The 24,888-nt window shown below is 36.8% G+C and overlaps 6 protein-coding genes and 2 pseudogenes across 9 annotated transcripts; 4 read left to right on the top strand and 4 right to left on the bottom strand.

Moving 5' to 3' along the window:
* Positions 1-1,952: 1,952 nt before the first annotated feature.
* On the bottom strand, positions 1,953-5,371 carry mrpl-2 (the record flags this gene model as incomplete). Of its 2 annotated transcripts, NM_067586.6 has the most annotated exons (6): positions 1,953-2,290; positions 2,867-3,079; positions 3,951-4,061; positions 4,821-4,955; positions 5,029-5,252; positions 5,315-5,371. In NM_067586.6, 6 exons carry the CDS (start codon positions 5,369-5,371, stop codon positions 2,065-2,067), a joined length of 966 nt encoding a protein of 321 aa, NP_499987.2. The 2 variants fall into 2 exon arrangements, with proteins under 2 accessions (NP_499987.2, NP_001368336.1); NM_001380018.1 differs by lacking the exons at positions 2,867-3,079; positions 3,951-4,061; positions 4,821-4,955; positions 5,029-5,252; positions 5,315-5,371 and having other exon boundaries at positions 2,065-2,277.
* A 292-nt stretch (positions 5,372-5,663) lies between these two features.
* F56B3.3 lies at positions 5,664-8,012 on the top strand (annotated as a pseudogene). The gene is made up of 8 exons: positions 5,664-5,737; positions 5,927-5,996; positions 6,327-6,508; positions 6,864-7,131; positions 7,450-7,532; positions 7,601-7,683; positions 7,752-7,856; positions 7,905-8,012. Coding segments are annotated over exons 1-8 (973 nt in total).
* Positions 5,719-7,247, bottom strand: F56B3.9 (C2H2-type domain-containing protein; the record flags this gene model as incomplete). The annotated part of the gene is made up of 6 exons (NM_001356904.1): positions 5,719-5,819; positions 5,867-6,015; positions 6,062-6,163; positions 6,209-6,519; positions 6,566-6,784; positions 6,873-7,247. The coding sequence occupies 6 exons, from the start codon at positions 7,245-7,247 to the stop codon at positions 5,719-5,721; spliced, it is 1,257 nt and encodes a 418-aa protein (NP_001343669.1).
* A 2,011-nt stretch (positions 8,013-10,023) lies between the features above and the next one.
* On the top strand, positions 10,024-14,547 carry F56B3.2 (EB domain-containing protein). Its single transcript, NM_067582.8, has 9 exons — positions 10,024-10,288; positions 10,576-10,657; positions 10,725-10,786; positions 11,696-11,922; positions 11,979-12,138; positions 12,813-12,935; positions 12,981-13,273; positions 13,765-13,921; positions 14,324-14,547. The coding sequence occupies exons 1-9, from the start codon at positions 10,201-10,203 to the stop codon at positions 14,428-14,430; spliced, it is 1,299 nt and encodes a 432-aa protein (NP_499983.2). The 5' UTR covers positions 10,024-10,200; the 3' UTR covers positions 14,431-14,547.
* A 382-nt stretch (positions 14,548-14,929) lies between these two features.
* On the top strand, positions 14,930-16,195 carry col-103 (Nematode cuticle collagen N-terminal domain-containing protein). Its single transcript, NM_067581.8, has 2 exons — positions 14,930-15,087; positions 15,184-16,195. Exons 1-2 carry the CDS (start codon positions 14,944-14,946, stop codon positions 16,153-16,155), a joined length of 1,116 nt encoding a protein of 371 aa, NP_499982.1. The 5' UTR covers positions 14,930-14,943; the 3' UTR covers positions 16,156-16,195.
* On the bottom strand, positions 16,189-18,106 carry gst-40 (Glutathione S-transferase). Its single transcript, NM_067580.5, has 5 exons — positions 17,908-18,106; positions 17,795-17,862; positions 16,783-17,006; positions 16,586-16,738; positions 16,189-16,435 (listed from the first exon to the last, which is right to left on the bottom strand). The coding sequence occupies exons 1-5, from the start codon at positions 17,988-17,990 to the stop codon at positions 16,313-16,315; spliced, it is 651 nt and encodes a 216-aa protein (NP_499981.1). The 5' UTR covers positions 17,991-18,106; the 3' UTR covers positions 16,189-16,312.
* A 1,417-nt stretch (positions 18,107-19,523) lies between these two features.
* srt-23 (Serpentine Receptor, class T) lies at positions 19,524-21,887 on the bottom strand (the record flags this gene model as incomplete). The annotated part of the gene is made up of 6 exons (NM_067578.4): positions 19,524-19,720; positions 20,017-20,146; positions 20,637-20,783; positions 20,832-21,058; positions 21,104-21,305; positions 21,720-21,887. 6 exons carry the CDS (start codon positions 21,885-21,887, stop codon positions 19,524-19,526), a joined length of 1,071 nt encoding a protein of 356 aa, NP_499979.3.
* A 1,052-nt stretch (positions 21,888-22,939) lies between these two features.
* On the top strand, positions 22,940-24,877 carry Y55F3C.13 (annotated as a pseudogene). The gene is made up of 4 exons: positions 22,940-22,972; positions 24,172-24,502; positions 24,556-24,653; positions 24,698-24,877. Coding segments are annotated over exons 1-4 (642 nt in total).
* The last annotated feature ends 11 nt before the right edge of the window (positions 24,878-24,888 follow it).

Here is a 24,888-nt window from a genome sequence, read left to right as displayed (position 1 = left end):
TAACAAGGCGGGTTTGAAAATGGAGTTAATCAAATTAGTAGAGCAGAAGGTTTTGTCGAATTTTTACTTGAATTTCCTCTTGAAAGCCTAAGAAAACGAAAAGAACCTCATGGGACACTGTGACACTCAGGGCTGTGCGGCAACCGGTAACCAAGTTGCCGGTTGCCAAAAAATTGCCGAAGTTTCGGCAAGCAAAAAGTTGCCGGTGCCCGAAATGTTTTGGGGTTCTGCAACTTCGGCAACTGCCGATATCAGTGACACCCACAAAATGGTTGAGAATCAAAACTTTAGAACTTTCATTAGCGTTGTGCTACTTGAATTTAAAACGTCCGAGTTCAGTCTCGTCATGTTTACAAACACTATTATGGAGGGCATTTGGTTTATTCAATAGGTGATAAACAGTTATGTACATACATTTGTATGTAGTTACTTCATTTCTATCACAGATTTGAAACTTTTCCGAACCCTAAAAGGCTCACTAGAAATCAAATAAAATTTTAAAGCAACTGATGTGAATGATTTTGGTACAAATTTTCTAGAAGTTTCTCAAACTTTTTTTAACCTCCAAAACTTTTCTCGATATTTTCACAAACTTCCAAACATTGACGACTTCTTAGGCGAACATTTCGGAAGCGTCACGGAAGTTTCTAGAACTTGGGAAAAAATACATTTATTTCAGGGATTTCTGAACATTTTCAGAAATGTTCAAGATTTCTCCACTTTTCTAGAAGCTTTCAAAATTTTCCAGGAGTTCTTTTGAAAAAAAAAAGAAAATAGAATTTGGATTTGGATTTCAGTAAACTTTTGAAATATGAAATTTTGAACTCTCAAATTTTTAAGAACTTTCCAGATGAATGATAATTTTCAGTTGGAAAATTTTTTGAGCACAATTTAAAACTAAAAAGGAAATTTTCAATGTTTGATCTTTTGTATCAAAACTAGCTGCAGAATTGTCGCAATTTTTGCGAAAATAATAAAAAAATTGATAACGGAAAGTCGGAAGAAAATAAATCTATAGTTTAGTAGCAATAGATCAGAGATTGGCGGATAGAATGGAGTTTCTACAAATACGTGGTTGGATTTTCGGAGTTTAAGGTTTAAAATTTAATTTTACTGACAAAAATCAATTCCCAGCGAGAAATTCGTGTCACGAGGGGGCAAAAAGTCGAAAATGAAATACTTTTCGTCGTCCGAAAACCGGGAAAGGGAGCCCAAATGTGCACGAATGTGCCCATGTTGATAATGATAAGAAACAAACACAGCTGATAATACTAGACGTGTAGTGTGTATAGGTATAAGGACCTTGAGTGCCTGAAGAAGAAAAAATATAACCGTTTTCTGAATGATTGTAATGAAAAATTGGAGAATATTTTCAAACTCAACAGTTTTCAACAAAAAAGGTTTTCAAATTCCTTTTAATAATGCTGGGCGGCAATTGCCGTTCGGCAAATTTATTTGTCGACAAATTCGGCCAATCAGCAAATTGCCGGTTTGCCGGAAATTTTCAATTCCCGCTATTTGCCGATTTGTCGTTTGCCGGAAATGTCTAGAGGGATTTTTTACAAGACGGAAACACTTAAAACTGTGTCATTTTGAGTTTTTTTTTTCCGTTTTTTTTAAGTTATTTTCACAGAATTCGCTTACTTATCAAAATAAATGTAGGAACATTCATAGGCTGTGTTAAATTTGGCCATTTGAAATTGAAATTCTGAAATTTCCAAGAAAAAGGCCAAAACCACAACTTGCCGAAAATTTTCGACAAATTGCCGTTTTTCCGGCAAACTCGGCAAATCGGCAATTTGCCGGAAAAATCGTTTGCCGCTCACCCCAGGATGGGTGTAAATCTCAAACGAGTCTGTTTTTTACATTTTTTTCCCCCAAATTTCTACAACTTTCGACGATTTTCGCCTACAACTTTTTCAGCTCTCAGGGATTTTCGATAATTGAAAAAATAAAAAGTCTACCACTATTTATTTGTTCTGAAAGTGTAAAAAAAAAGGAAAATAACAAAAAGAAGAAAAAAATCAATAAAAACAAAATGTCTAAAAAATCGATATAATAATTTCATTCAGGATAATCCCGTGTCGAATATCCAGCTGGAATCAAATTATGAACCTTTGCATGCCCATGTAATCCTGATAGATCCTTCTTCGACAGTGTGAATCTCTGATTTGGAGGCGGAGCCTGTGGTGGGGTGTCGAGGATCCGAACAGGCGGAAGTGCACGGACTTTACGGCCAAAGTAACCGTCTTTTTTATGGAATAGGCCAGAGGACATTTTGTATCCGAATCTGGAATTTAGAAGGGGTTTGGGGGGAGTTTCAAAAAAGTTTTGAAACTTTTTATCGAAAAATTTGAATTTTCCGATAAAAATTTTCTCAGAAAATGTTAAATTTCTTGCCGAAATTTTTGAGTAAAATTTGGCGGGAAATTTAAATTTTTGGCGGGGAATTCAATTTTTTCGAGAAAATTTTTGGCGGGGAATTCAATTTTTTCAAAGATTTGGCGGGAAATTCAAATTTTCCGTGAAAATTTTTGGCGGAAAATTCAATTTTTTGAAATATTTAGGCGCAAATTCAAAATTAAAAAAAAAATTTTTGCGAAAAATTCAAATTTTCGAAAGAAATTTTGGCGGGAAATTCAAAATTTTTGAAAAAAATTGCCCGGAAATTCAAATTTTTTAGACAAAATTTAGCGGAAACTAAAATTTTTTGAACAATTTTTTAGTGGGAAATTCAAATTTCTTCGGAAATATTTTTGGCATTTTTTCAGCAATTTTCGCACATTTTTGTCACGTTTTTCGTCAAACTTCAGATATTTTCATCATTTTTTTAATCGATTTCTTCATTTTTTCGAGCATTCGCTACCTTCTATGCATCTGTGCCGATCCAAAGATTTTTCCATCAATATCAGCGTGTGAAAGTCGTCCAACTGTGGCCATACATGTGCGATGGAGTGAGAATTCATGTTTATGTGGGAGCTTAACAACTGTAAAATCTCCCTGATGACGAACAATTGTTGCTGAAGTTCCGGCGGCTTTTACAAATGTTTCCGAATCCATTGTTGGGTAGCGTTCGATGCTGGAAAGTGGAGAAATTTCAGACTTTTCTAACAAAACAAATTGAGAATTTTTCTGCAATTTTCCGTGCAATTTGGCCAGTTTTGACATTTTTTGTGAAAATTTCCCGATTTTTGGCATTTTTTTGTGAAAATTTCCCGATTTTTGGCATTTTTTTGTGAAAATTTCCCGATTTTTGACATTTTTTTGTGAAAAATTCCCGATTTTTGACATTTTTTTGTGAAAATTTCCCGATTTTTGGTATTTTTTTTCAAACTTTTTTGTCTTTTTTGGTCTTTTTTCGGCCTTTTTTTTAAAGGATTTTTGATCTAAATGTCCTATTTTTCTGTTTTTTTTTTTGAATTTCTGTGAACTTATATTTTTTCCGGGCCCGTCTAAGCCTAAGTCTAAGCCCAAGCCTGCCTGAGCCATGTTTACCAAACGTTTTTTAAAAAATTGGCGCTTTTCCGGCAATTTTCTCAGAAAATTTGAGTTTTTGCTATTTATTTGAATAGAAATATCGAAAATTGAGGATTTTTTGCAATTTCTTGTGAAATCAGTGTTTTTTGGCAATTTTTTCAGGAAAATTCGGCCTTTCTCAGAGAAAATCGGAAATTTTCAGCAATTTTATGAGGAAATCGAGATTTTTCACGACAATCGACCTTTTTTTTTTTTTGCAATTTTCGTACATTTTACAGGAACATCATGGTTTTTTTCTACAAAAATTGACATTTTTCTGCAATTTTCCAGGAAAATGCAGAATTTTTATAGCGATTTTTCGAAAAATCGACGTTTTTCTGTGTTTTTAATGGTAAATCAGCCAATTTTCCAGAAAAATTAGCGTTTTTCGGCCTTTTTCCGTAGAATTTGCGAGTTTTCAACCACTTTCGAACCTATTAATAACAGTTCCAGCAGCCAAAGATCCAATTGGATACGCATTTCCTTCGACTCCAATCACTGGATTTTCAGACAAATGTCCGCTTGTTGAGATGACGTCACCGGCTCTGAAAATTCAAATTTTTAGCTTAAAAATCGAATTTTTCACGAAAAATTGCTAAAAATTCGCTGAAAAATGTGATTTTCGAGGTTTTTAGCCCAAAAAAACCGATTTTTTCACAATTTTTGAGCTAGAAATTTGATTTTCTCATTAAAAATTTGAAAAAACGGGATTTTTTGAGTAAAAAACGTTACTTAAAAATATGGATTTTCCGTGAAATTTCTCGCATTTTTACATTTTTCAAGTCAAATTAGCCCTGATAGGGTTTTTACCGGAAAATTCGAATTTTTCGCGAAAAATGACTAAAAATTCGGTTTTAATCGCTGAAAAATGATGGTTTTCGAGGTTTTTAACGCAAAAATTTGATGTTTCCTCGGAAAAATGGAAAAATCGAGATTTTTTGAGTAAAAAAGATTGAAGGATTAAAAAAAACGATAGAAAAATGGATTTTCAGTGAAATTTCCCACATTTTATCGCATTTTTCCATTTTTCAAGTTAAATACGTTCTGAGATCGGGGTTTTTACCCAAAAATTCGAATTTTTCACGATAACTGACAAAAAAATTCGGTTTTAATCGCTGAAAAATCAGGTTTCTAGCTTGAAAATCGATTTTTCACTGAAAAATGACAAATTTCACCGGTTTTGAGCCAGAAATGCGATTTTTCTACCGATTTTTAGGTATTTTTGCGACAAAAATGTCGAAAAGAACGAATTTTCAGGATTTTCAAGCCAAAAACGATTGAAAAATCGATTTTCCTCCACGAACTTCATGTTTTCTGTGGCCAAAATCCATCGTTTTCCATTAATTCCGGCACAGAGAGCAATATGGCAGGTCCGATTGGGATCTCGACGAATTTCGAGAATTCTCTCATCATAGGTGGCTCCTTGGTCGGCTGGGCCTCTGAAAATCGGAATTTTACGGGGGTTTTGATTGAAAGTTAACGGAATTTCGGGGTTTTCAGCGCTTCCCACACCTTCTATGAAAGTCAATCATGAAATAATCAAATTTCACTCCTCCTCCAATGTGTTGATTGACTTTTCGGCCAGTTTCCGGGTCGCGACCACCCAATCGATTAATTCTGAGCGGTTTATGTGTGTATTGACCGCTTGTTTTCTCTTCCAAATCCGACATATCCCAGAGATGACGTGGCAGTGGTTTTGTGCCACGCGCCGGCATATTTCGTGTCGCCATTACGATCTGAAAATGAACATTTTATTTGTTTTTTATTTTTCCATCATTTCTGGTCAAATTTCCAGAACCTTAGATGTGCAGGCGAGGCGCAGGGCTCCAAATTCGACTGCCAGTGAGCTTATCATTCTGAAAATCTTTTAAAATTGTTGAAAAAATCTGGAAAACTCTGTAAAAAGCGAGAAAATCCGAAGAAAAATAAAACAAAAATTGAAAAATGCAAGCGCGCTCCACTGGACTCGGCCCTACTTTTGCGCGGAAGTTTCAATAAGAGTTTTTGAAACGTTTTTCCCAAGTTTTCGGAGACGTCTCATTTATTTTGCAATGCATTTGTCGTCTTTTTTCAATTTTTGAGGTTTTTTCGTAATTTAAGTGTTCTTTTTCCAGATTTTACTGCGAAATTTCCGAAAACCTACGAGTATGGACTCGAAGCCAATCTCGTATCCAGCACTGTCATGCGTTATCAAAACAGACTTCAAATTAATGCGCCTGAGGTAGTTTTATGAGTGTCATCGATACAGACTCTACGCTTGTTGTATTTAGCACACAGTTCTTGCTGTGATGGCGTCATAAACACTGGAAAATGTTAAATTTTAAGTTTTGACGTTTTGTAAAAGCTGTACCAAGAATAAAGTTATCTCCATTGGAGTCTGGCTGTGAAAAGTGATAAATTCCATCTTCAGGATCATCTCGCTCTACTCTACGTCTGATCGATTTCATGTCGTCGTCGTCTAATTGGCCCTCGTTTAAACAGTAAGTTTTGCGAAGATAGCTGAAAATTTCAAAAATTCGTATAAAAAAGTCTGAAGTCGGCTCACCTAAGATCTTTCGAAAGAACGAAGCCAAGTCTGCTATTCTCATCATATTTCTGATCCAGTTTTCTGATGATCTGTCTATTATTGAAACCTTCTTTCATGAGTCTGAAAAAGTGAAATCAAACTGTTTTTTTTTTGAAAATTTTTTACCCAATCAGATACTCAGTCTCAGTATCACTTAGAGCTCTCCGAGCATGCTCAAGTGAATGCCCATAGTGACTGAAATAACCAACGACACCGATTTCTCCTGTTAACGCGTGTTTTTCAGTTCGAATGAATGCTGGGCACACATTATCTCCCGTCTTCTTCTTCGATTCGCCAACATTTTTGACTTTTGCTCGAGATTGATAAGATCCTTCGTGTCTGCAGAGGCGAAAATGGGTGATGCGGTTTCCATCGTGAGAGCTGAGAGAGATCTGCATGCTACTACACGTCTCTTCTTGTCGACAGGTGAGCCAAATCTTCAAAAAAAATCTAAAATTACTGGCCGGAAAATTGCAAAATTACTTTGAACTCAGTTTCCGTTTCGAAGCTCATAGTTTCCAGCTCAGATCCAGGATCATGTTTTTCTGAGAAATGAAGCGCTAATTCCTTCCTTGTCTTGAAGAAAGTACAGTTTTCCACAGGGCATTTGTACCTTCCTCCTGGTTTCTGAGTTGGTTGGGCTCGAACTGTAGCTACTGAAGAAACAAGCGATTTTTCCGTCGATTTGGGTAGCTGGATTCTCTGAAAAAATTGTTCTGAAACTGATCAAATTGTCATAATTGAAACGTAATTACTTATATTTAATGCTTTAAATTTTCAGATAGAATACCTTGGGAGGAGGCGAGACCATTGTGGGCGACGTTGTAGCAAGAGTGATTGTCGAAGGATCGATGGGCTTCTTCCTGTGCTTCTGGTTCATATGGTTCTTCAAGCCTTTCTCTGTTGGAATAACTAGTTCGCATACGGGACACTTCCACGCTCCACTGCCTTTTGTCGTCAAGGATTTACCTTCTTTTCTCTGAATTCGGAATTGATCAACTTCAGCCTCACTCGCATTATGCACTTCCCGAAGGTGTCGATACACATTGGTAGTCTTCTTAGATTCGTAATTTGGACATTTTGGGCATTTTGTCATGAATGACATGATGATAAAAAGTTTCAAAATTACAAAAAGTTGCCTTTTATAGTGAGTTTCAGTGCTCATTTTCCCATGACCTACTTTTTCAGGACTTTTCTCTAATTATCTCAATTTCCAATTGTCTCTAGTACAACCCCCTATAACGTTCCCACGCTTCGAAATGTTTTTTTAAAAAAATTCTACGAAAATCGGGATTTTTCAATAGTAAAACTCATGTAGAAATCCGAAAATTCAGTCTTTCCTAGGTTTATAAATGGAAAAATTTCAGATCGTCCTCCACGTCCGCCATCTTTATCAGCTTCTTCGTCTCCAGCTCCTGGATCTGCCAGAAAACCCTATTTTTTTCTCTATGTCAGTTTAATTGATGTATAATTCCGAAAAGTCAGCCTTCCCTAGGTTTTTAAATTGAAACATTTCAGATATTCCATCACCACCAACACCTTCATCCACTTCTTCGCCTGGAACGACGGGATTTTCTACAAAAATCGGATTTTTTCTCTATGTCAGTTTAATTGATGTATAATTCCGAAAATTCAGTCTTTCCTAGGTTTTTAAATTGAAACATTTCAGATATTTCATCACCACCAACATCTTCATCAACTTCTTCATCTCGAACTCCTGGATTTCCTACAAAAATCGGATTTTTTTCTCTTCGTCAGTCAGATTTATGTAAAAGTCCGAAAATTCAGTCTCCCCTAGGTTTTTAAATTGGAAAATTTTCAGATAGTCCACCTCCACCGCCTTCTTCATCCACTTCTTCGTCTCGAACTCCTGGATTTTGCAGAAAAGGGCGACCCACCTCCACTGCACAAAATGCGTCCGCTCTCTTAATAACTTTGTTGATATGTATTTTTTTAAAGTTTAATTATAATAAAGTGAATAATATTAATAATAAATTTTCCAATTTATAAACGTATTATATTGTCTTCTCAATGCACTGATGATGTGTAGAGTTCTGCTGAGTTTCGATTCCTGAAAAAAAACAAGCTACGAATGTTTCCAAGTCGACTTGAATATTGTCTTTTTTCCCAGCTTTTTCCGAGGAGTGCCCTCATGTTATTTTGTAGTCTTATCTGTGATTTTTGGAATGTGAAAAAAATTTATTTTTTTTCAAGAATTTAATTTTAATTTTTTTTTCAGCATTTTTGGTTAAAAATTTTCTTCCAAAATTTACAAATTCAGTGCGAAACGATCAATTTTCCATACAAAAATATTGGAGGCATGAAAAAACTAAATTTGAATGCGCGCGAAAAAAGTGTTCAATGGAGCGCGTTTACTCGTCGAGCATTTCGGGAACGATAATTTGAAGTCTGTCATTTTTCACTGTAAAAAATGCACAAAATCCAAATATCCCAATTTTTACTGAAAAAGTACTAAAAATCTTGATTTTTCACTGAAAAAATCCCCAAAAATCCCAATTTTCACTCAAAAAAAATCGAAAAATCTCATTTTTTCGCTTAAAATCAGCAGAAAAATCGAAAATTTCATTAGAAAAATGCCTTAAATTCCAAATTTCCCAACCTAAAATCCAATTTTATCATTAAAAAAAAGCCATTTTCTGACTTTATAATACAAAAAAGTCAAAAAAAAATCCTAATTTTCCCCCCGTTTTTCACTTTAAAACACATTAATTTCTGGTTTTTTGCCTCAAAAAATGCCAAAAATCTCAATTTTTCACTCAAAAGTTCCGAAATTTCATTAGAAAAATGCCAAAAGTCTAAATTTTCCAACCTAAAATCTAACTTTTTCACTTAAAAAAGCCTAAATTTCAAACTTTCTAACACAAAAAATTCTAATTTTTCACTCAAAAAATGCCAAAAATCCCAATTTTCACTTTAAACCCTCCAAAAACCCCCCATTTTTCACTGTAAAAAACCTAAATTTTCAACGTTTTAACTCAAAAAGTGCCAAAAATGCAAAATTTTCACTGAAAAAAGTGCAAAAAAGCTCATTTTTCCACCCAAAAATCCCAATTTTCCCCCTAACACCTCTCCAAAACCCTCATTTTTTCCAGATTTGATCTCCCAGAAGACTCAAAACGACTAACATCAGAAGACGCGATGGCTTCACGTGCTGAAAGATTCGGAATCACTCCAAAAACGCCTGCCACAGATGATAAGCTGGCCGCCCGTGCCGCCCGTTTTGGAATTCCAGTTGGTGGAGCAGCTTCAGCTTCAAAAAATGCTCCAAATTCTGAGGTAAAAGCTGCAAAATTGGATATACAGATGCAGAAAAGGAACTGATCGGAGCATTGTATTTGCAAGATGAATCTGACCTTTTTTCAACTTTTTTTTTTGGTTTTTTCGAGAAAGTGGAAGAATTTTCATTTTTAACTTTATTTTATCCTTTCTGAAAAAGAAATGAAAAATTTGATTTTAATCTGAACGAGTTATTATTCCACGTGTTCAAAAAAAAAACGAACAAAAAAAAAGAAAAAAAAGTGGCGCGGTCTTGCCGATGCACAGTCATCTCTCAAAAGTTCAAAAGTATCTTAACCCTCTCAAAAAAAATTATTGCGCATCCTTGATTTGAAGTGAACACGCCGATCCAAAGGGCATTGTCAAGTTGAGCGCTATTTTTGACAAATATCTAGAGAACCGAAAACAGGGACGACTTTGCAGATATTGATGTAAGAATTCCAAATATGAATTTATTATTTGTTCAAAAATCATTGAAATTTTTCAAACTGAAAAAGGGCGCGGTTTCAGTTGAGATCAAGAAGCAAACAGTTACAGTTGTTACAATTACGTCATTTTAGTTGTTTAAATGATTCACTCATTACATCAAATCTTGTATGTTACAATATATCTACATATATCTCTCTCATCCTCCCTCTTTATTCATGTCATCATCTCAAACTGTCATCCGTCTCCAGTGTTCAATCGATATTTCTCGCTTTCCCCTTATACGGATCCTTGCTGCGCTTCTCCTTTCTCTCTACTTTCTCCTTCTAATGTAGGCCAATTGTCGCCAAAGACCCAAGTTCGCGAGTGAAGACATAGTAGAAGAGGCCAAAAATATGTTACCAATTCGAAATTTTATTCATTTTTCTGGTTTAATACTACTGATGTTTTATCTGGTAGATGCGCAGTTTTCTCCTTGTAATGGTAAGGTTTTTTTTGTGATTTTTTCTGTAGGAATTTTAGTTTTACACTCCAACAATTTTAAGATTTCTTTAAAAATTCAAAAACTTTAGCCCAAGTTTCCGTAAATTGCCAAATTTTTTCGAATCTTGATTATAAACATTTGGAATACAATTAAAGTATGAAAAGTCGTAAAAATTAATTTTGTTAGATTTTCAAAATATTGATAGGCTATAACCAAATTTAGCCCCTTTTTGGTTGGAAATTAAACGTTTTAAAATTAAAAAAAAACAAACATCTTTAATTTTCAGGAAAATCCGCTCTCAACGGAGTCTGCGATATAAATGGAGATTGTGAGAATAAAGGATCGATTTGTTTGAGAGGAAAATGCAGGTAAATTAGTTGTTTTGAAATACATTTTATGATAAGGTAAGATTAAAAATAAACTTTATTATTTTAGATGCCACCCTCACTACACGGAAACTAGAGATGAGAAGGGGCGTCTTCCAAAATGTGCACCACGTGAGTTTTAGATATGAGAAAATAATGAAAAAAAAAACAATTTTTCTCTGATTTTTTTGCCTGCCTAAATGTAACAAATATGAATGTAAAAATTATGAAAATTTTCTGAATTAAAGAAAATTTTTTTTTTCAATTTGGCACAACAAAATAGCAGCAAATTTTGGCAATTTTGAGTTTTCGGGCTTTTTTCAAAAGGTTTTTGATTTGAAACTAAATTTGTCAAACTTTTACGACATTTTTTCATGTTTAAATGCAAATTGCGGAGTTGAAATTTCCGGCAAATCGGCAACTGCCGAAAATTTCCGGCAAATTGTGGTTTTGCACATTTTTTTTTGGAAGCTTCAGAATTTCAGTTTTAATCGACAAAATTGTACTCTTTCTATGAGTGTTTCTACATCAATTTTGAAAATTAAGCAAATTCTATGAAAATATCTAGAAAAAACGGCAAAAAATTTCAAAAAGGCACAGTTCCAAATGTTTCCGTCTTATGAAAATCCCTCTAAAAAGTTCCAAAATTGATTATTCGGCAAACCGCAAATCGGCAATTTGCCAAATTTGCCGACAAAAAAAGTGCCGAATGGCAATTGCCGCCCACCTCTTTAATGAAACGTTTAAATTGATTTTTTTTAAATTTTATATCAATTTCAGAGTCTCAGCAAGTTTTTTTTCGTGTTATTTTTTCGAATTATTAATCCTGAAATAAGCCTGAAAACCAACCGGAATGCGCGAAAATATAAAATCTAGATTATTAATTTGCGCGGGAATTCAAACATAAAAATTGAAAAAAAATTGTTAAAATATTTAGAAAAATCGTATAGATTGTTTTCTATCATTTTGGCCACTTTAAACCTTACACTGATTGAAAAATAATGAATATTTATTACAAACATGACCAAACAATTCTTCCAGTACCCGCAAAAATCGGAGCCCGTTGCTCCTCCAAATGCCGCGAGCCCCTTTTCTGCCGTAACGGTGAATGCCAGTGTGTGCAACGTGGAACAACACGAGTGTCAAATGGAGAATGCATTACAACTTCTCGAGTCGGAGATCGTTGTTCCAGACATTATGATTGTACTTCTCCATTCTCAGCATGTGTCAATTCGCAATGCGTCTGCATCACTGGAACTATTCAAATGGTATAATTTATTTAAATTCTAATAAGTTATTTGAATTCAAATGAAATATTTTTCAGGGCTCTCGATGCGTAGCTGCTGCCAATTGTCCATTCGGAAAGCTTCCAGGACAGAGCTGTGTTCGAAAATCCGATCCATCACTCGCCTTTAACATTCCTTCAAATCAAGACAATTGTCCAATGGGTCAAGTTTGTATTACTGCTGGGGAGAGTCAAGTTGGTTGGTTTTTAACAGTACTTAATTAGTATTCTCTGTAGTTTGTAGTCACTGAGAAAAAAATAAATTTTTGCGAAAATTCAAGTTTTATGTATCCGAAAAACTATCTTGGCGGAAAATCGAATTCATTATTTTTTGAACTTAGGTGGGAGCTTAAATGCTTTTTCGAAAAGATTTCTCGCAAATTTCTGGTTTGAAATTCAGATTTTTCGAGAAGTTTTGGCAATAAAATTAATAAAATGCCTTAATTTTTTGGTGAGAATTCCAATTCAAACTTTTTAAATTTTGATTTTTCTACATTTTAAGCGAAAAATTGAAATTATTTTTAAAAGAATAAAGAGGTATGCAATTCAATTTTCTTCTGTTTTTGGCCGAATCATTTTTTAAACTTTTATAATTTATTTGGCAAGATATTCAAATCTGAATTGTTTGAAAATTTTTGGCACCAATTCAAACTTTAAATCTTAAATAAGTTTTGACAGGAAATTCTATTTTCTGTTTAACTAAAAAATTTGACTGGAATTTTAAATATTAACTTTTGAGAAATTTTTTCGAAAAATTAAAATTCTAAATGTTCCAACAAAAAAATAGTAGGGAATTTATAACTTTCCATTTTTTTCCCACTTTTCGGCGGAATTTCAAATGTTTTAATAAAAACAAAAAACACAACTTTTCAGGGCACTGCTGCCCCGTGATCTGCCCATTAAACACTACCACGGACACCAGATATTCTTGTGATCCAGATGCAGCTCCAGCTCTCAAATGCCCATCTGATTCCCATTACTGTTACTTTTTGTCAGGTAATTTCAATAAAATCCAAAATTTTATTTGCAATGCAAATTCAGACGGAAGTTTCTCCCAAGCCGCTTGCTGCCGTCGTCCATGCAATGCGATGGCTCCAAATGCTCTCTACGTCGACTATCACTGTATGCCACGTGGGCAACTCAACTCAGCGTGCACATCGAATGCTCAATGTGGTGGTGGAGAGGGAATGGAATGCATGAAGGGACAGTGTCAATGTCAACAAAATTTCCACCCAGCAGTTGATGTGCTCACGAATCCATTGAAAAATCCATCTCAATCGTGTTCGAGGGACTGTGAGAGTGAGAATTTGTCAAAGGACACAAGTTGTATGAAGGTAAGGGAGATGGGGCAAATAGGCGGTAGGTTTGTAAGCAGGTAGGCAGGCGGTATTTTGTAGGAACTTTTCTTAATTTTTGACTTTGTATCGCACCTTCATTGTTCAACTTTGACAACTTATATCTCGGTTGTCGGTTGTTCTATTCAAAAATATCCAATTAACACGTTGTATGCGGTTGTCCCATCGCGGTTTGATCTGCAAAAAATGCGCGAATTTTTTCCCCAGAAAAATGTGACGTTAGCACGTTCTTAACCATGCAAAATCAATCGAGAAGTCTACGTCTACATTACCGCTTTTTTTGTAGATAAAACCGAGATGGGACATTCTGAAACCACGTGAGTTAACAAAATATTTATAAGTGTTTTTTATCCTTCGGCACAATTAAAATGAAAAAAATATATATTTCAGGTTCAATTAAAATTCGAAATTACCTTTTTGAACTAGCCAAACAACAAATAATTTTCAAGCTTTAGCTATATATTTTTCAGGCTGTACCGCTCAATTCCCTCTGCTTCATTCAAAAGCAATGTCCACAAAATTCGGGATGCTACCGTGGAAGATGCATGTGCCGTTGTGGGTTTGCAGCGAAAAATGGAAAATGCGTTGAGATTCCAGCCCCACCAACGACGACTTCAGCACCAGCACGTGAGTTTTTAAGTTTTTTCTTCAGGCGGTTCAGATAGTTATGAAACTAAAGAACTCTACATATTTTCTGAAAACAAAATGAATTGAGAATAAATTTTTCTGAAAAGTTTCGACTGAAAAATAAACGATTTTATGATGTTTGTAATTACCGAAAATTGAAATTCCACGACTTCTGCCTCAAAAAGACGGTACCCGGTCTCGCCGCGATAAATTTCTGTTAAATGAAAAATCCTTAAAGGTACATACCCTTTTGCAGTTATTGAAAGACCGGGTGCTATGTTTTTGAGGCAAATATTGTGAAACTTACGAATAGTTTGAGGTTTTTTTCAGAGTTGAATTTCTTCCAAAAAATCTGACCACATATGAGATTTTTGAAACGTTTAAAAATTCCAATTTTTCCAGCCGCCATAATCCCCGGAGTGCCCATCAATCCTGGAAACGACCTGTTCAAACTTTTCGGACAATTCCTCGGAGCTGGAAATGGAGGTGGCGGACTCAATTTTGGATAATTTCTCTTCCCGCAATCTCATTGTCTTTATTTTTTACTACGAGGTATTGAATTGTTTTTTAATTTTTTAATTATAAAATTTTTCAAAATGAAGATTTTTTCCCCAAAAAACTCAAACATCAAATTAGCTGCCCATTTCTATCTCTTTTCCTTCGAAAAAGTTATGCCCTATGCCATCTATCTAGTCAACAAAATCAAGTCAACCCGGTAGAACCGTTAAGACAAAACTATCTAGAGAGAGACTGTGAGTGAGTGAGAGAATCAGAGAAATGGAAGATGTTTTGGTTGGGCGAAGAAGAGGACAAGGACGTTCGGGAAAAAACGTAACGGAAAAATTGAGAATTCTGTAACGAGACGCAGACGGTTAATTTCGGTTTTCGGACTGTTTTTCGGTCAGGAAAACGGAAAAATTGGAAAACGGAGAGAGAACTGTCCTTGAAACCGTTTTCAAATGCCTAGTAAGAATTCAGTATAAAAGGAACTCGAGCGACGGAATTCGTCAGTCGGTACAGCAATGTCCGCTTCAATCAAATTTGCCACCGGGGCAGCAGTGCTGTCCGGTGTGACTATTCTTGCTTGTCTTTTCTTTGCCGCCCAGGTCTTCAATGACGTCAACTCTCTCTATGATGAGGTTATGGTCGATATGGATGCGTTCAAGGTAGGTCTAGGATCCAGGAGCCTCATGGCCGCTCAATAGGGCTTACCAGGACCTCGTCCACAGCGCGAGGTGCACAGTCAAATTTCAAATTTCTAGGTTAAATCCAACATTGCCTGGGAAGCCATCAACGACGTGATTGCACCAAACCGTGAGAAGAGAGGATACGCTCAATATGGAGGAGGCGGCGGATATGGAGGTGGACACGGAGGAGCCGCCGTCGGAGGTGGATATGGAGGAGCTGTAGGAGGAGGAGGCGGTGGAGGCTACGGTGGAGGACACGGAGGAGGCCATGGAGGAGCCGTCGGAGGAGGATACGGAGGTGGTGGCGGCGGAGGTGGTGGATGCCAATGCTCCCCAAGCTCCAACACCTGCCCACCAGGACCACGTGGACCACCAGGACAAGCCGGACTTGATGGACTCCCAGGAGCCCCAGGACAACCTGGATCAAACGGAGGAGCTGGATCAAATGGAGCTTCCGAGGGAAGCGCCGGAGGATGCAAGACCTGCCCAGCCGGACCACCAGGACCACCAGGACCAGCCGGACAAGCAGGACGCCCAGGAAACGACGGACAGCCAGGAGCCCCATCATTCGGAGGAGGTGTCGGAGCACCAGGAGCCCCAGGACCAGCCGGAGACGCCGGATCACCAGGACAACCAGGAGCACCAGGACAGCCAGGACGTCCAGGAAAGAACGCACAAGGAGGATCTTCCCGACCAGGACCACCAGGACCAGCCGGACCACCAGGACCACCAGGAAACAATGGAGCTCCAGGAGGTGGATACGGAGTTGGACCACCAGGACCACCAGGACCATCCGGGCGCCCAGGAGCCCCAGGACAGCCAGGACCAGACGGACAGCCAGGAGCTCCAGGAAACGATGGAACCCCAGGAACCGACGCTGCCTACTGCCCATGCCCAGGGCGTGGAGGAGGCGGAGGAGGATATGGAGCCGGTGCTCATCACGGAGGACCACAAGGATTCTCCCGCAGAAAGGTTGCTCGCAAGGTTCTTGCCAAGAAGCGTGTTGCCGTTCAACGTAAAGCTGCCGCAGCTGCTCGTCACGCTTAAGCCTACTTTTTTCATTCAAAATAAACGATTTGCATTCAAAACCTCCAAATACATATTTACTGGCACTCAAAAATATTAAAACATCAGAATTTGTTCAGAATCACTATCAGAATCATAGTTTCTCACAGAAATCACAATCAGGTACTCAAACATGTTATCACTCTTTGTATTTTGTCTCCGGCCAGTTGGCGTCAATATATTCCTTTAATTCCGGCAGGTTGCGCATTCTGAGATAGTACTCGCGGAGTTCGGGAAGATTGTCGAAGACACCGTCGTCGCTCTGGAAATTAGTATAGAGGTCTTTTTAGGGCACGATTGGAGTAAGTCTGACCCATTTACAGCAAAAGTCGTCACCTTTTTGACGCACTTTACTAAGGTTCTAGAGGGCGTAGGCTTCCAGCTTTCTAGCGCAGAAGTCTCCCATTCTCACCTCATCCAATGCCTGCAACACCCCAAGAATGTAGACATCACACCAATGGATCGATTTTCCCACGAAGTACTCTCCTTTGCTTTTTTTCAACAAATCTTGCATATTTTCCAGCTTTGGACCAATGGACTCTTTGTAGGTCCCCATCATGGAATCCTAAAGGAGATAAAATTGGTTTTTATAGTAGGTATAGTTGCTACCTTGATGGGATCCGGTGCATACTTAGCCATTGCGGCAAGCTGGAACAAATCAGCAAACCCATCAGCCATCATGTCCACTTTGGCCGAATCGGTTTTGGTAGCTCCGCCGAACCATCTATCCGGCTGAATTGACTTTGCCAGGTAGCGGCAAATAGATACCGTCTGACAGAGAGTAGTCTTTCCTCCATCGATTTCGATAAAAGGGAGCTGTTTCATTGGGGCTTCTGGAAAGATTCATCTGACTGAAAATTTTCCAAAAATTTTTAAAACTTTCCATAATTTTCCTAATGATTCCGAAAGTTTCCAGAAGTATTCGAAAATTTTTAAAAATTTCCAAATGTTTCTAAAAAAAGAGAAGTTCCCGAAAGATTTTAAGAAACTTCAAAAGATCACAGAACATCACTTACAACATTCCTAATTTTTTTGAATACTTTCAAGCAATTCCCAAAAAAAAAGTTCTAGTAGCTTCCAACAGCTTAAAAAGTTTCCAACTTTCCAACAAAAAATTTTCATTGGTTTCCAAAATTTTTTAAAAGATGCTAGATACTTCCGAAATATACAATCAGTTTCCAGAAATTTCTTGAAATCCTCAAAATTTTTTGGTAGTTTTTAAACGGTTTCAAAATTTTTCAGAAATGCTGGAAATTTCCAAATATTTCCATAAAATTCCGTCAAGTTACCAAAACTTTTCATAAATTTTCCAAAAAGTGTTCGATCATTTTGAGAAGTTTTTGCCAAACTTCACAAAAGATTCAGAAGTTTCCAAATGTTTCTAGAACGTTTCAGAAAGTCACAATAATTTCCATAAAACTTCAGAACTTTCTGATATTTTCCAAAATTTTTCAAATGGTTTCAGACGTTTTGAAATAATTTGAAGCGTTTTGAAAAGTTTATAAAAGTTTGAAAAAAAAATTCCAAACATCCCCGAAGACAGGATTCCAGAGCACTTTGAAATTTCAAAAAAATTGCTAGGTTTGGTTTCTAAAAATCTGAGGAAGTTTCTGTCACCTACTATCTTTCATAGCTCCAGTGAAGTCTCCTTTATCCATTCGGTAATCTTCAAAGTCCACACCAAGAAAGCTGTAAATATATCAAGATCAGAATTTTTTCAACTTCTCCACCTACTGAAAAACCAATCTAATTGGCTCGGCGCGTCCTCTCATATTGACGTAATAGAGCTTGTAGCGATGTTTTTGGTCGGGAGACATGTTGAAATTGGAAATACTGAAAAAAAAGTTGTGGACGAAATGTAGAGGAGTTAGGAGAAGAAGAAGAAGCCGGAGGGGAACAAGCCAATAATCAAAAACACGTTTTTTTTGGTTGTGGTGTGGTGCATGAGCCAGAAGGGGAGATGGAGAAGGGAGATTTATAGTGGATACTCTCTTTGCAATAGATGGAAAAGGTTGAGAGAAAAGCAGACAGAACGAGAAATGGAGGAAGGGATAAACGAAGAAAATTAAAGGGAAAATGAATGGGAAAATGGATAAAGTAAAAGACAATAGGCACGGGAAGGAAGGGGGAAAAAGAGCACCAAACATCACGAGAAAGTTAGAGGTAATGGAGCAAACTCCGCGCATGCTTTGATGCACTTGGGCCCTTCCACTATTATGCTATTATGTTTCAGAAAGACTCAGACAGTTCTAGAAAGTTTTAAAAAGTTTCAGAAAGTTCAAGACAATTGAAATTTGATGAAATTTTCTAAAGCTTTCTGAAGTCTTCTAAGACTTTCTAGAACTTTTTGAAATTTTGTGAAATTGTTTTAAAAGTTTTCTGAAACTGTCAGAAACTTTCTGACAATTTTCTACAAGTTTCTGAAAACTTAATAAAACTTTCCGCAATTTTCGGAAATTTTCTGAATTAAAAAAATTTTTCTAAAATTTCAGCAAATTTTAGAAACTTTTTAAAGCTTTCTAACAGTATCCTGCATATTTTTTGAAAATGTTCATCATTGAACAAGTTTTCAAAATTTTGTTGTTATTCAATTTTTAGTTTTAAAGTTTTTCCTAAAAAATGAGCAAATTTTTAGTTTTTATTAATTTTTAAAGACTGTAATAAACGATATAGAGTCCTAGAAATTTTTACAGACACTGAAGAAAAAAATCTTCAATTTCAAGCAAAACAAAGCCGACCAAAGAAACAAAAAAAATAGAGCTATTTGTCTTGACTGCTAGCTATCCCAACCTATATATTAAGCGTATATATGCACATCGTCGTCGTGACAATGTAGGCGGAGCCAAGAAGGCGAGCTCGTTGAGCCCTCCCCGGTGAGCTGCTTCTTCTCAAAGTACACGATGACAATTGGGGAGAGTCATGTAGCCCAGACACATGGACTTTGGTCGTTTTTCTTGGAGTATGTATATTCATATATAAGTACGTTTATTATTCATCAAGTAGTAATGAGAAAGTAAAATAAAGAATGAAATGTAAGGAGAAAATGAGTAGGGAGAAATTGAATGAAGTTTGTATTTTTTTTCTCTAGTATGGCATTCCACTAAATACATGAGTTTAAAATGTTATAACTCGGTTCATTTTAGAGATATCAATAAATAATTAACTACGAAACGATTGAAAAAGAAGTAACAAATATTTTGTCGATGGACAGTTTTTGCATAGGACACACGATAACTAAGATATCAGTTGTCAAAGTTTGGGGTGCAAAACTAATAGGAAAAATACATAGACTTTCAATGGATTAAAACTTTTCTTTAAAGATTAAAAATTAAGTTCATTAAAAAAAAATTTTAAAACACAGGTCCAGAACTTCCAGTCCTTGTTGTCAACCTCGCCTCAACACCGACTACACTAAGGATCGGACGAAGAGTCGTTGTCCGATTGGAGCCAATTCTGGCCTTATCTCTAATGATACGTGGCACCAAAAGATCGATGACCCCTCGTCGGACGGTCTTGTTCATTGTGATGTACACGATGCAAACGGATCCTGAAATATTAGAGAATTAAAAAAAATTAGGTGTACTCCTATAGACCTGCACGGAGGAGTCTTAAAATTACCGAAAAAAAGTTATTTTTTTTGTTGAAATTTTCATTTTGATGAATTACTATTGGTTTCTCCTTCTACTTCAACGAGCTCAAAATTGTCATCATCTTCGTGCTTTTTCATTTTTTTTTTGTCATCCCAATTATTCATTCGTATAGTGAAATTCACATGAAGTTACATTTTTCACAAAAAAAATGCTGACAAAAAAGTGTGTTTTAGCAACGAGTTTTTGTTCTCACCGTGAGCGCACTGCCATGCAAGCTGTCCAACAAGCACAACGGCTGGGGGAGAATAGAAGAATTGCATGTAGACATAGATGTAGGCAGCGATTGCATTGAAAGAGCAGATCAGGACGGATTGGAAGAAGATCTGGAATCAGTTGTTTGTCATGACACTGAAAGATTCACAGTTAGCCTTGAAAAAAGTTGTAGTGGTTGTGGTGAAACAACTGAAAGTTTGATATAACTAGGTCCAAAGAAAAGGAAAATACCAGCTCGACCATGCTTTAAACTTTGAATTGCCGCGCAAATTCTTGATGTTCTAGAATGTTTTTTTTCTGGATTTGGCAGAATTTTCAAGCATGTATCAAGTTTTAGTTAAATACACCAAGAATGTTCTTCAGCTAACAAAAATAAAATAACATCACAACGTGGAACGCTGATTTTGAGCCGGTGTTGTATATAAGTTGTCATATAAGTTATTTAACCTTTTTTGTATACTATGCATACTATGCATACTGTTATTGTATATATGCCTTTTTCCTTTTCATGTTCATTTATAATTTTTTGAGGCGATTTCCGGGCGAGACGGGCGGGCCGCGCCTCCATGCACAGCACTCCATAACTGCTAATTTTTTTACCTGAGTCTGAGTTCTTGAAATCGACTCTGAACGGAAATGTTTGCTCTTGGCGAACAATAGAATGCATAGATACGAGTATATTGCTGTAGTTGCCAGGGAAACAACACAGTTGTTGATGGTATGTGCGATGTTTATGTAGTCGGTCGCCTGAAATCGTATAGTTTTTTGTTATTATTGCCCAATTCCCCCCTATACCTCGTGACCAGGGAGCATTGGATTAAAGAACCAGCTCATATAGTTTGAATTAAATATAACGGGTTTGGTGAAAAATATCGAGTAAATTGTAAAAAGAATGGGGACAGCTATAGTGAGGTAGATTTTCCGGCCGATGAATATGGTGCGGATTCGGAGATGTTGATTAACATCACAACATCGATTGATTCCAAGAAGGATACAGGTAGCACAGGATCCCATCCAGCATCCTGAAATATTCCTATAAGTACTTTTCCAAGAATGGGCTAACATACCACATCCAAGAGAGCCCATCATGAAAATAAATTTTGGGTACGAGCAAAATGTTGCTCCCATTATTCCAAGGAAGCCGGTAGCAATAGAATTGGTCAAAATGCATCCAATATCCAGAAATCCAAGCCAAACCATGATCTTATAACAAGAAGACTTCATTAAATCGCTTCTACTAATTACTATAAGGCATGGGATGTAGATCATCTGAAATGCGATGATAAAAGCGGGAAAAAAGTTTTGAAAGACATTTTGCTTTTATTTTAAATTGTCTGAAAACTGTTAGAATAGTGCTAAAATTAATGAAAAAGGGATTGAAAAAAAAAAACTTGTTTCGTTCAATCAGGAGTAGACAGCCAAATGTTTTTGGCAATTGCTAATTTTTTAATGCTCCAGCAATTGGCTAAACTGAAAATTTCCGGCGAATCTGACAGTTACAGATATTGTTAAAAATTTTCACTACTAAATGTAATTTAAATAACAAATTCCATAGGTTTACGACGTACATTGTAGCCTTTCTCTTGTAAGTTGTCAACTTTCTCTAGTACGCTGTTAACGTACTGCCGCAAATTGCCAACTTTCTGTCGCACATTAGTAGCCTTGCAAGAAAGTATAACTTACTAATAAAATAATTCCCATAGTTAGAAAATATGTTCCAATATATTGTCTCGGTTGTCCAATTGCAAATCCATCAACTCCGACACAATTATAAAAATGGGGATGTACATTGAAACCATTTCGAATAAAATAGTTGAGACTCTGCTCAATATCGCTGGTCAGGAAGTTCATTTCAACTGGAAACTCCAAAAATGAATTATTGTAGCGTGTGTAGTCAACCTATATACCCGTAGTAATCCACCCTACTACCGTAATCCATTTTTTTTCTACAAATCTTCATTTTTGTTGAATGGAAAATTCATCGTCCAATAGTAAATTAATGCATTATCTAATTTTGAATTGTCGTGTGACTGAAGTGCGAGTATTGAGATTAAACTGCGAAAAACTCAAAAAATAATTATAGTGGTCGTGAAATGGGAGGCCGAGTTCAAAAACTAAAAGGTGGATTATTTTGACTCCTAACATAGACCTCCATTAAAAGATTCTGAGTTTTTCGATTCAGAGGATTACAAGTCGGCGGTCGCTTACTGAAATGTATAGGTTTACGTATTACGTATTACGTACCTAAAAAGAAGGTCTACAAGGCGACCTATTATGCCGTGCTCGGCAAAACTTTTCCCTCTACTTTTCCCTCTGTAGCACACTGTAAGCTTTATGGCGCGCCTCGTCAACTTTCTGGCGCTCATTGTCAACTTTCTCTCGCACCAAAATGCGTAAGCCTGTCTAAAATTAACTCGCGAAAATTAACTGTCCGCTGCTTTATATAGTCCCTCAAAAAAATCGACACAATTTTGTTAACAGAAAAATATATTTTGGCGAACATCGTATTTAGTTCGCTCAACCCTTTATATCTTCTTATTCGACATTGCTTTCTGAACGTTCCGACTTTGGATTTTTGATTTTTTTTTCTCCGCAAACGTTGCATTTGACACTGAAAAATGAGCATATATTATTTGCATGTTGAACAAGGTGACTATAGAAACTGGAGCTGCAAAAGAAAAAACCAAATGGGAAAAAGGAAGCTAATAAAGTTGCATTTTCATTGCTTGCAAATGTTGCTCTTGGTCTCTCTTCTCCCAATTGTGCAAGCCCTATCCGGATTTTCGGTAATAAAATTAAAAGTTTAATATTCCTACCTTGTATCAAGAACTCCAATTCTTACATCGACATCTTCTGCGAGTTTCAATTTGAATGATGTGATCTACAAAAATTGTGCTTCCAAAGTGTGCATCGCAGCGTTTTATGATAATAATTCGGTAAATTTTTTGGAATCATTTGGGTTTAGCCAGAATTCCTACCTTACGCCTGCCTAGGGTGGGCTAAAAGAGCATATATGAGGGAGCGAGATAGATCGGATACACATGATGTAGATCTACAAAAAAATGCAGATGATGCATTTTTTCCAACGTTCAATTTTGTAAGTCATTAATTTTAAAACATTTTTTAGATAATATTTAATTTAACTTTCGATGAATATTCACCTTCCGGAGAACCTCTAGAGTGCACTCGGGTCACCAAAAGTTGAGAAATCTATTGGCAATGTGTAAGAATGGTAACTGTTCACAGACATTCAACTCGCGTTCGTTCCTGATTTTTGCTATGCAAATTATCTATGTCTCCCAAATCGACCGCCTTTTGACTCCCCTTGTTGGCGGCAGGTGGTAATTTTACAACCTGCTGTTGGCCAAATGCAGAAGACAACAGTTTCAATCATCTTTGTCCAAAACTTGGTACATCCGATTTTGTGCACGAAATTGGGGTTTGTTTATCCATACAAGTTCTCTCTACTGTACGCATCTACCTTTTGCCTCCAGTGGTCGTAAAAGTCACACATAACAAAGACGTTATCGGGCACAATGATCACCAGATCATATCTCGCAATTTTCCTGCACAAAATCGGATGTGCCAAGTTTTGGACAGAGAGGATTCAAACCGTTATCTTCTGCATTTGACCAACAACAGGTTGTAAAATTACCACCTGCCGCTAACGAGGGCCGATTCAAAAGGCATAGATATTTTTCATTGCAAACATTTAGGAAGGAACGCGAGTTGAATGTTTGTGAACAGTTACCATTCTTATACACCATTTTACAACGGCTGCGTCTCGATTGCCAATAGATTTTTCAACTTTTGGTGACCCGTCTGCACTCTAGATGTATAACATATGAATATGACTGTAAATTAAATGATACTAGAGTTGGACGAGCGACAGTAAGGGCACTGGGTTGGAGAGCCAAAAATATGAATAGAACAAAAACTGTGCATCCAAAATGTGCATCGTAGCGTTTTAAAATAACAGTTCGGTTAGCTTGTAACGTGATGTGGGTTAAAAGGGGTTGCCTACTTTATCTCTACCTACGTTCTAGGAACGGAGCAGGCAGGTAGGTATGCGGGCGATAACAGGGCACAGGATTATCGTAATATATACAACAACTAGAATATTAATGGATTTCAGAAGTACCAACTTCTCACCGACGTTCAAAATTCTTGCACCAAGGCTCCCAACTGCCTTGCATTCACAGAATCTCAATACAACATCGCAATAGTTTTTATGAACAACACTAGCAATTAATGTTCAGCTAACACAACCGAATTGCTCACTAAAAAGTTTGAACCAAAAAAATGTCCGAAAGACTGGTTCCCATGGATGCGTCCGAATGGTCAAATATGGTGTCATATGGTTTCTAGCAAAGGAAGGTCTTATCAAGAAGCAAGCGTTTACTGTCAAGGAATGGGAGCCGAGCTGAATGGATTTCAGACTGTTGAGGAGAGAAATGCGTTTATTGGTAGGATTTTATTTCTAATGGAAATTTTCCACAGAAATTAGAAATTGTTTCAGGATTCATGAAAAAGATACCAATCAGGTCAGATTTTCTATGGATTTACGTTGGAGCGAGACGATCATGCTCAGTCGGCACATGCTCTAAAACTGTTCAGGTACCTTAGAGACGGGCGAGCGGCTGACGGTTTCATAATTTCAGTTCCAATGGCAAAACGGAGTATCCACCAATCACAGTCTTGCAAACGACAATTACTACTCGCAGTGGTGGGAGGGACTCGGAAATTGCTTGGGAATGCTATATGATAAGAACGGATTGTACGATGACATGGGATGTGTTCAGCAGACTGCTTCTTCATGTGGAATGTGGGCGAATTTTTGAGGAATATGAAT

The sequence above is a fragment of the Caenorhabditis elegans genome, chromosome IV (genome assembly GCF_000002985.6).
Source record: "Caenorhabditis elegans chromosome IV".
NCBI lineage: Eukaryota > Metazoa > Nematoda > Chromadorea > Rhabditida > Rhabditidae > Caenorhabditis > Caenorhabditis elegans.
This window is presented reverse-complemented; position numbering and strand designations above follow the sequence as displayed.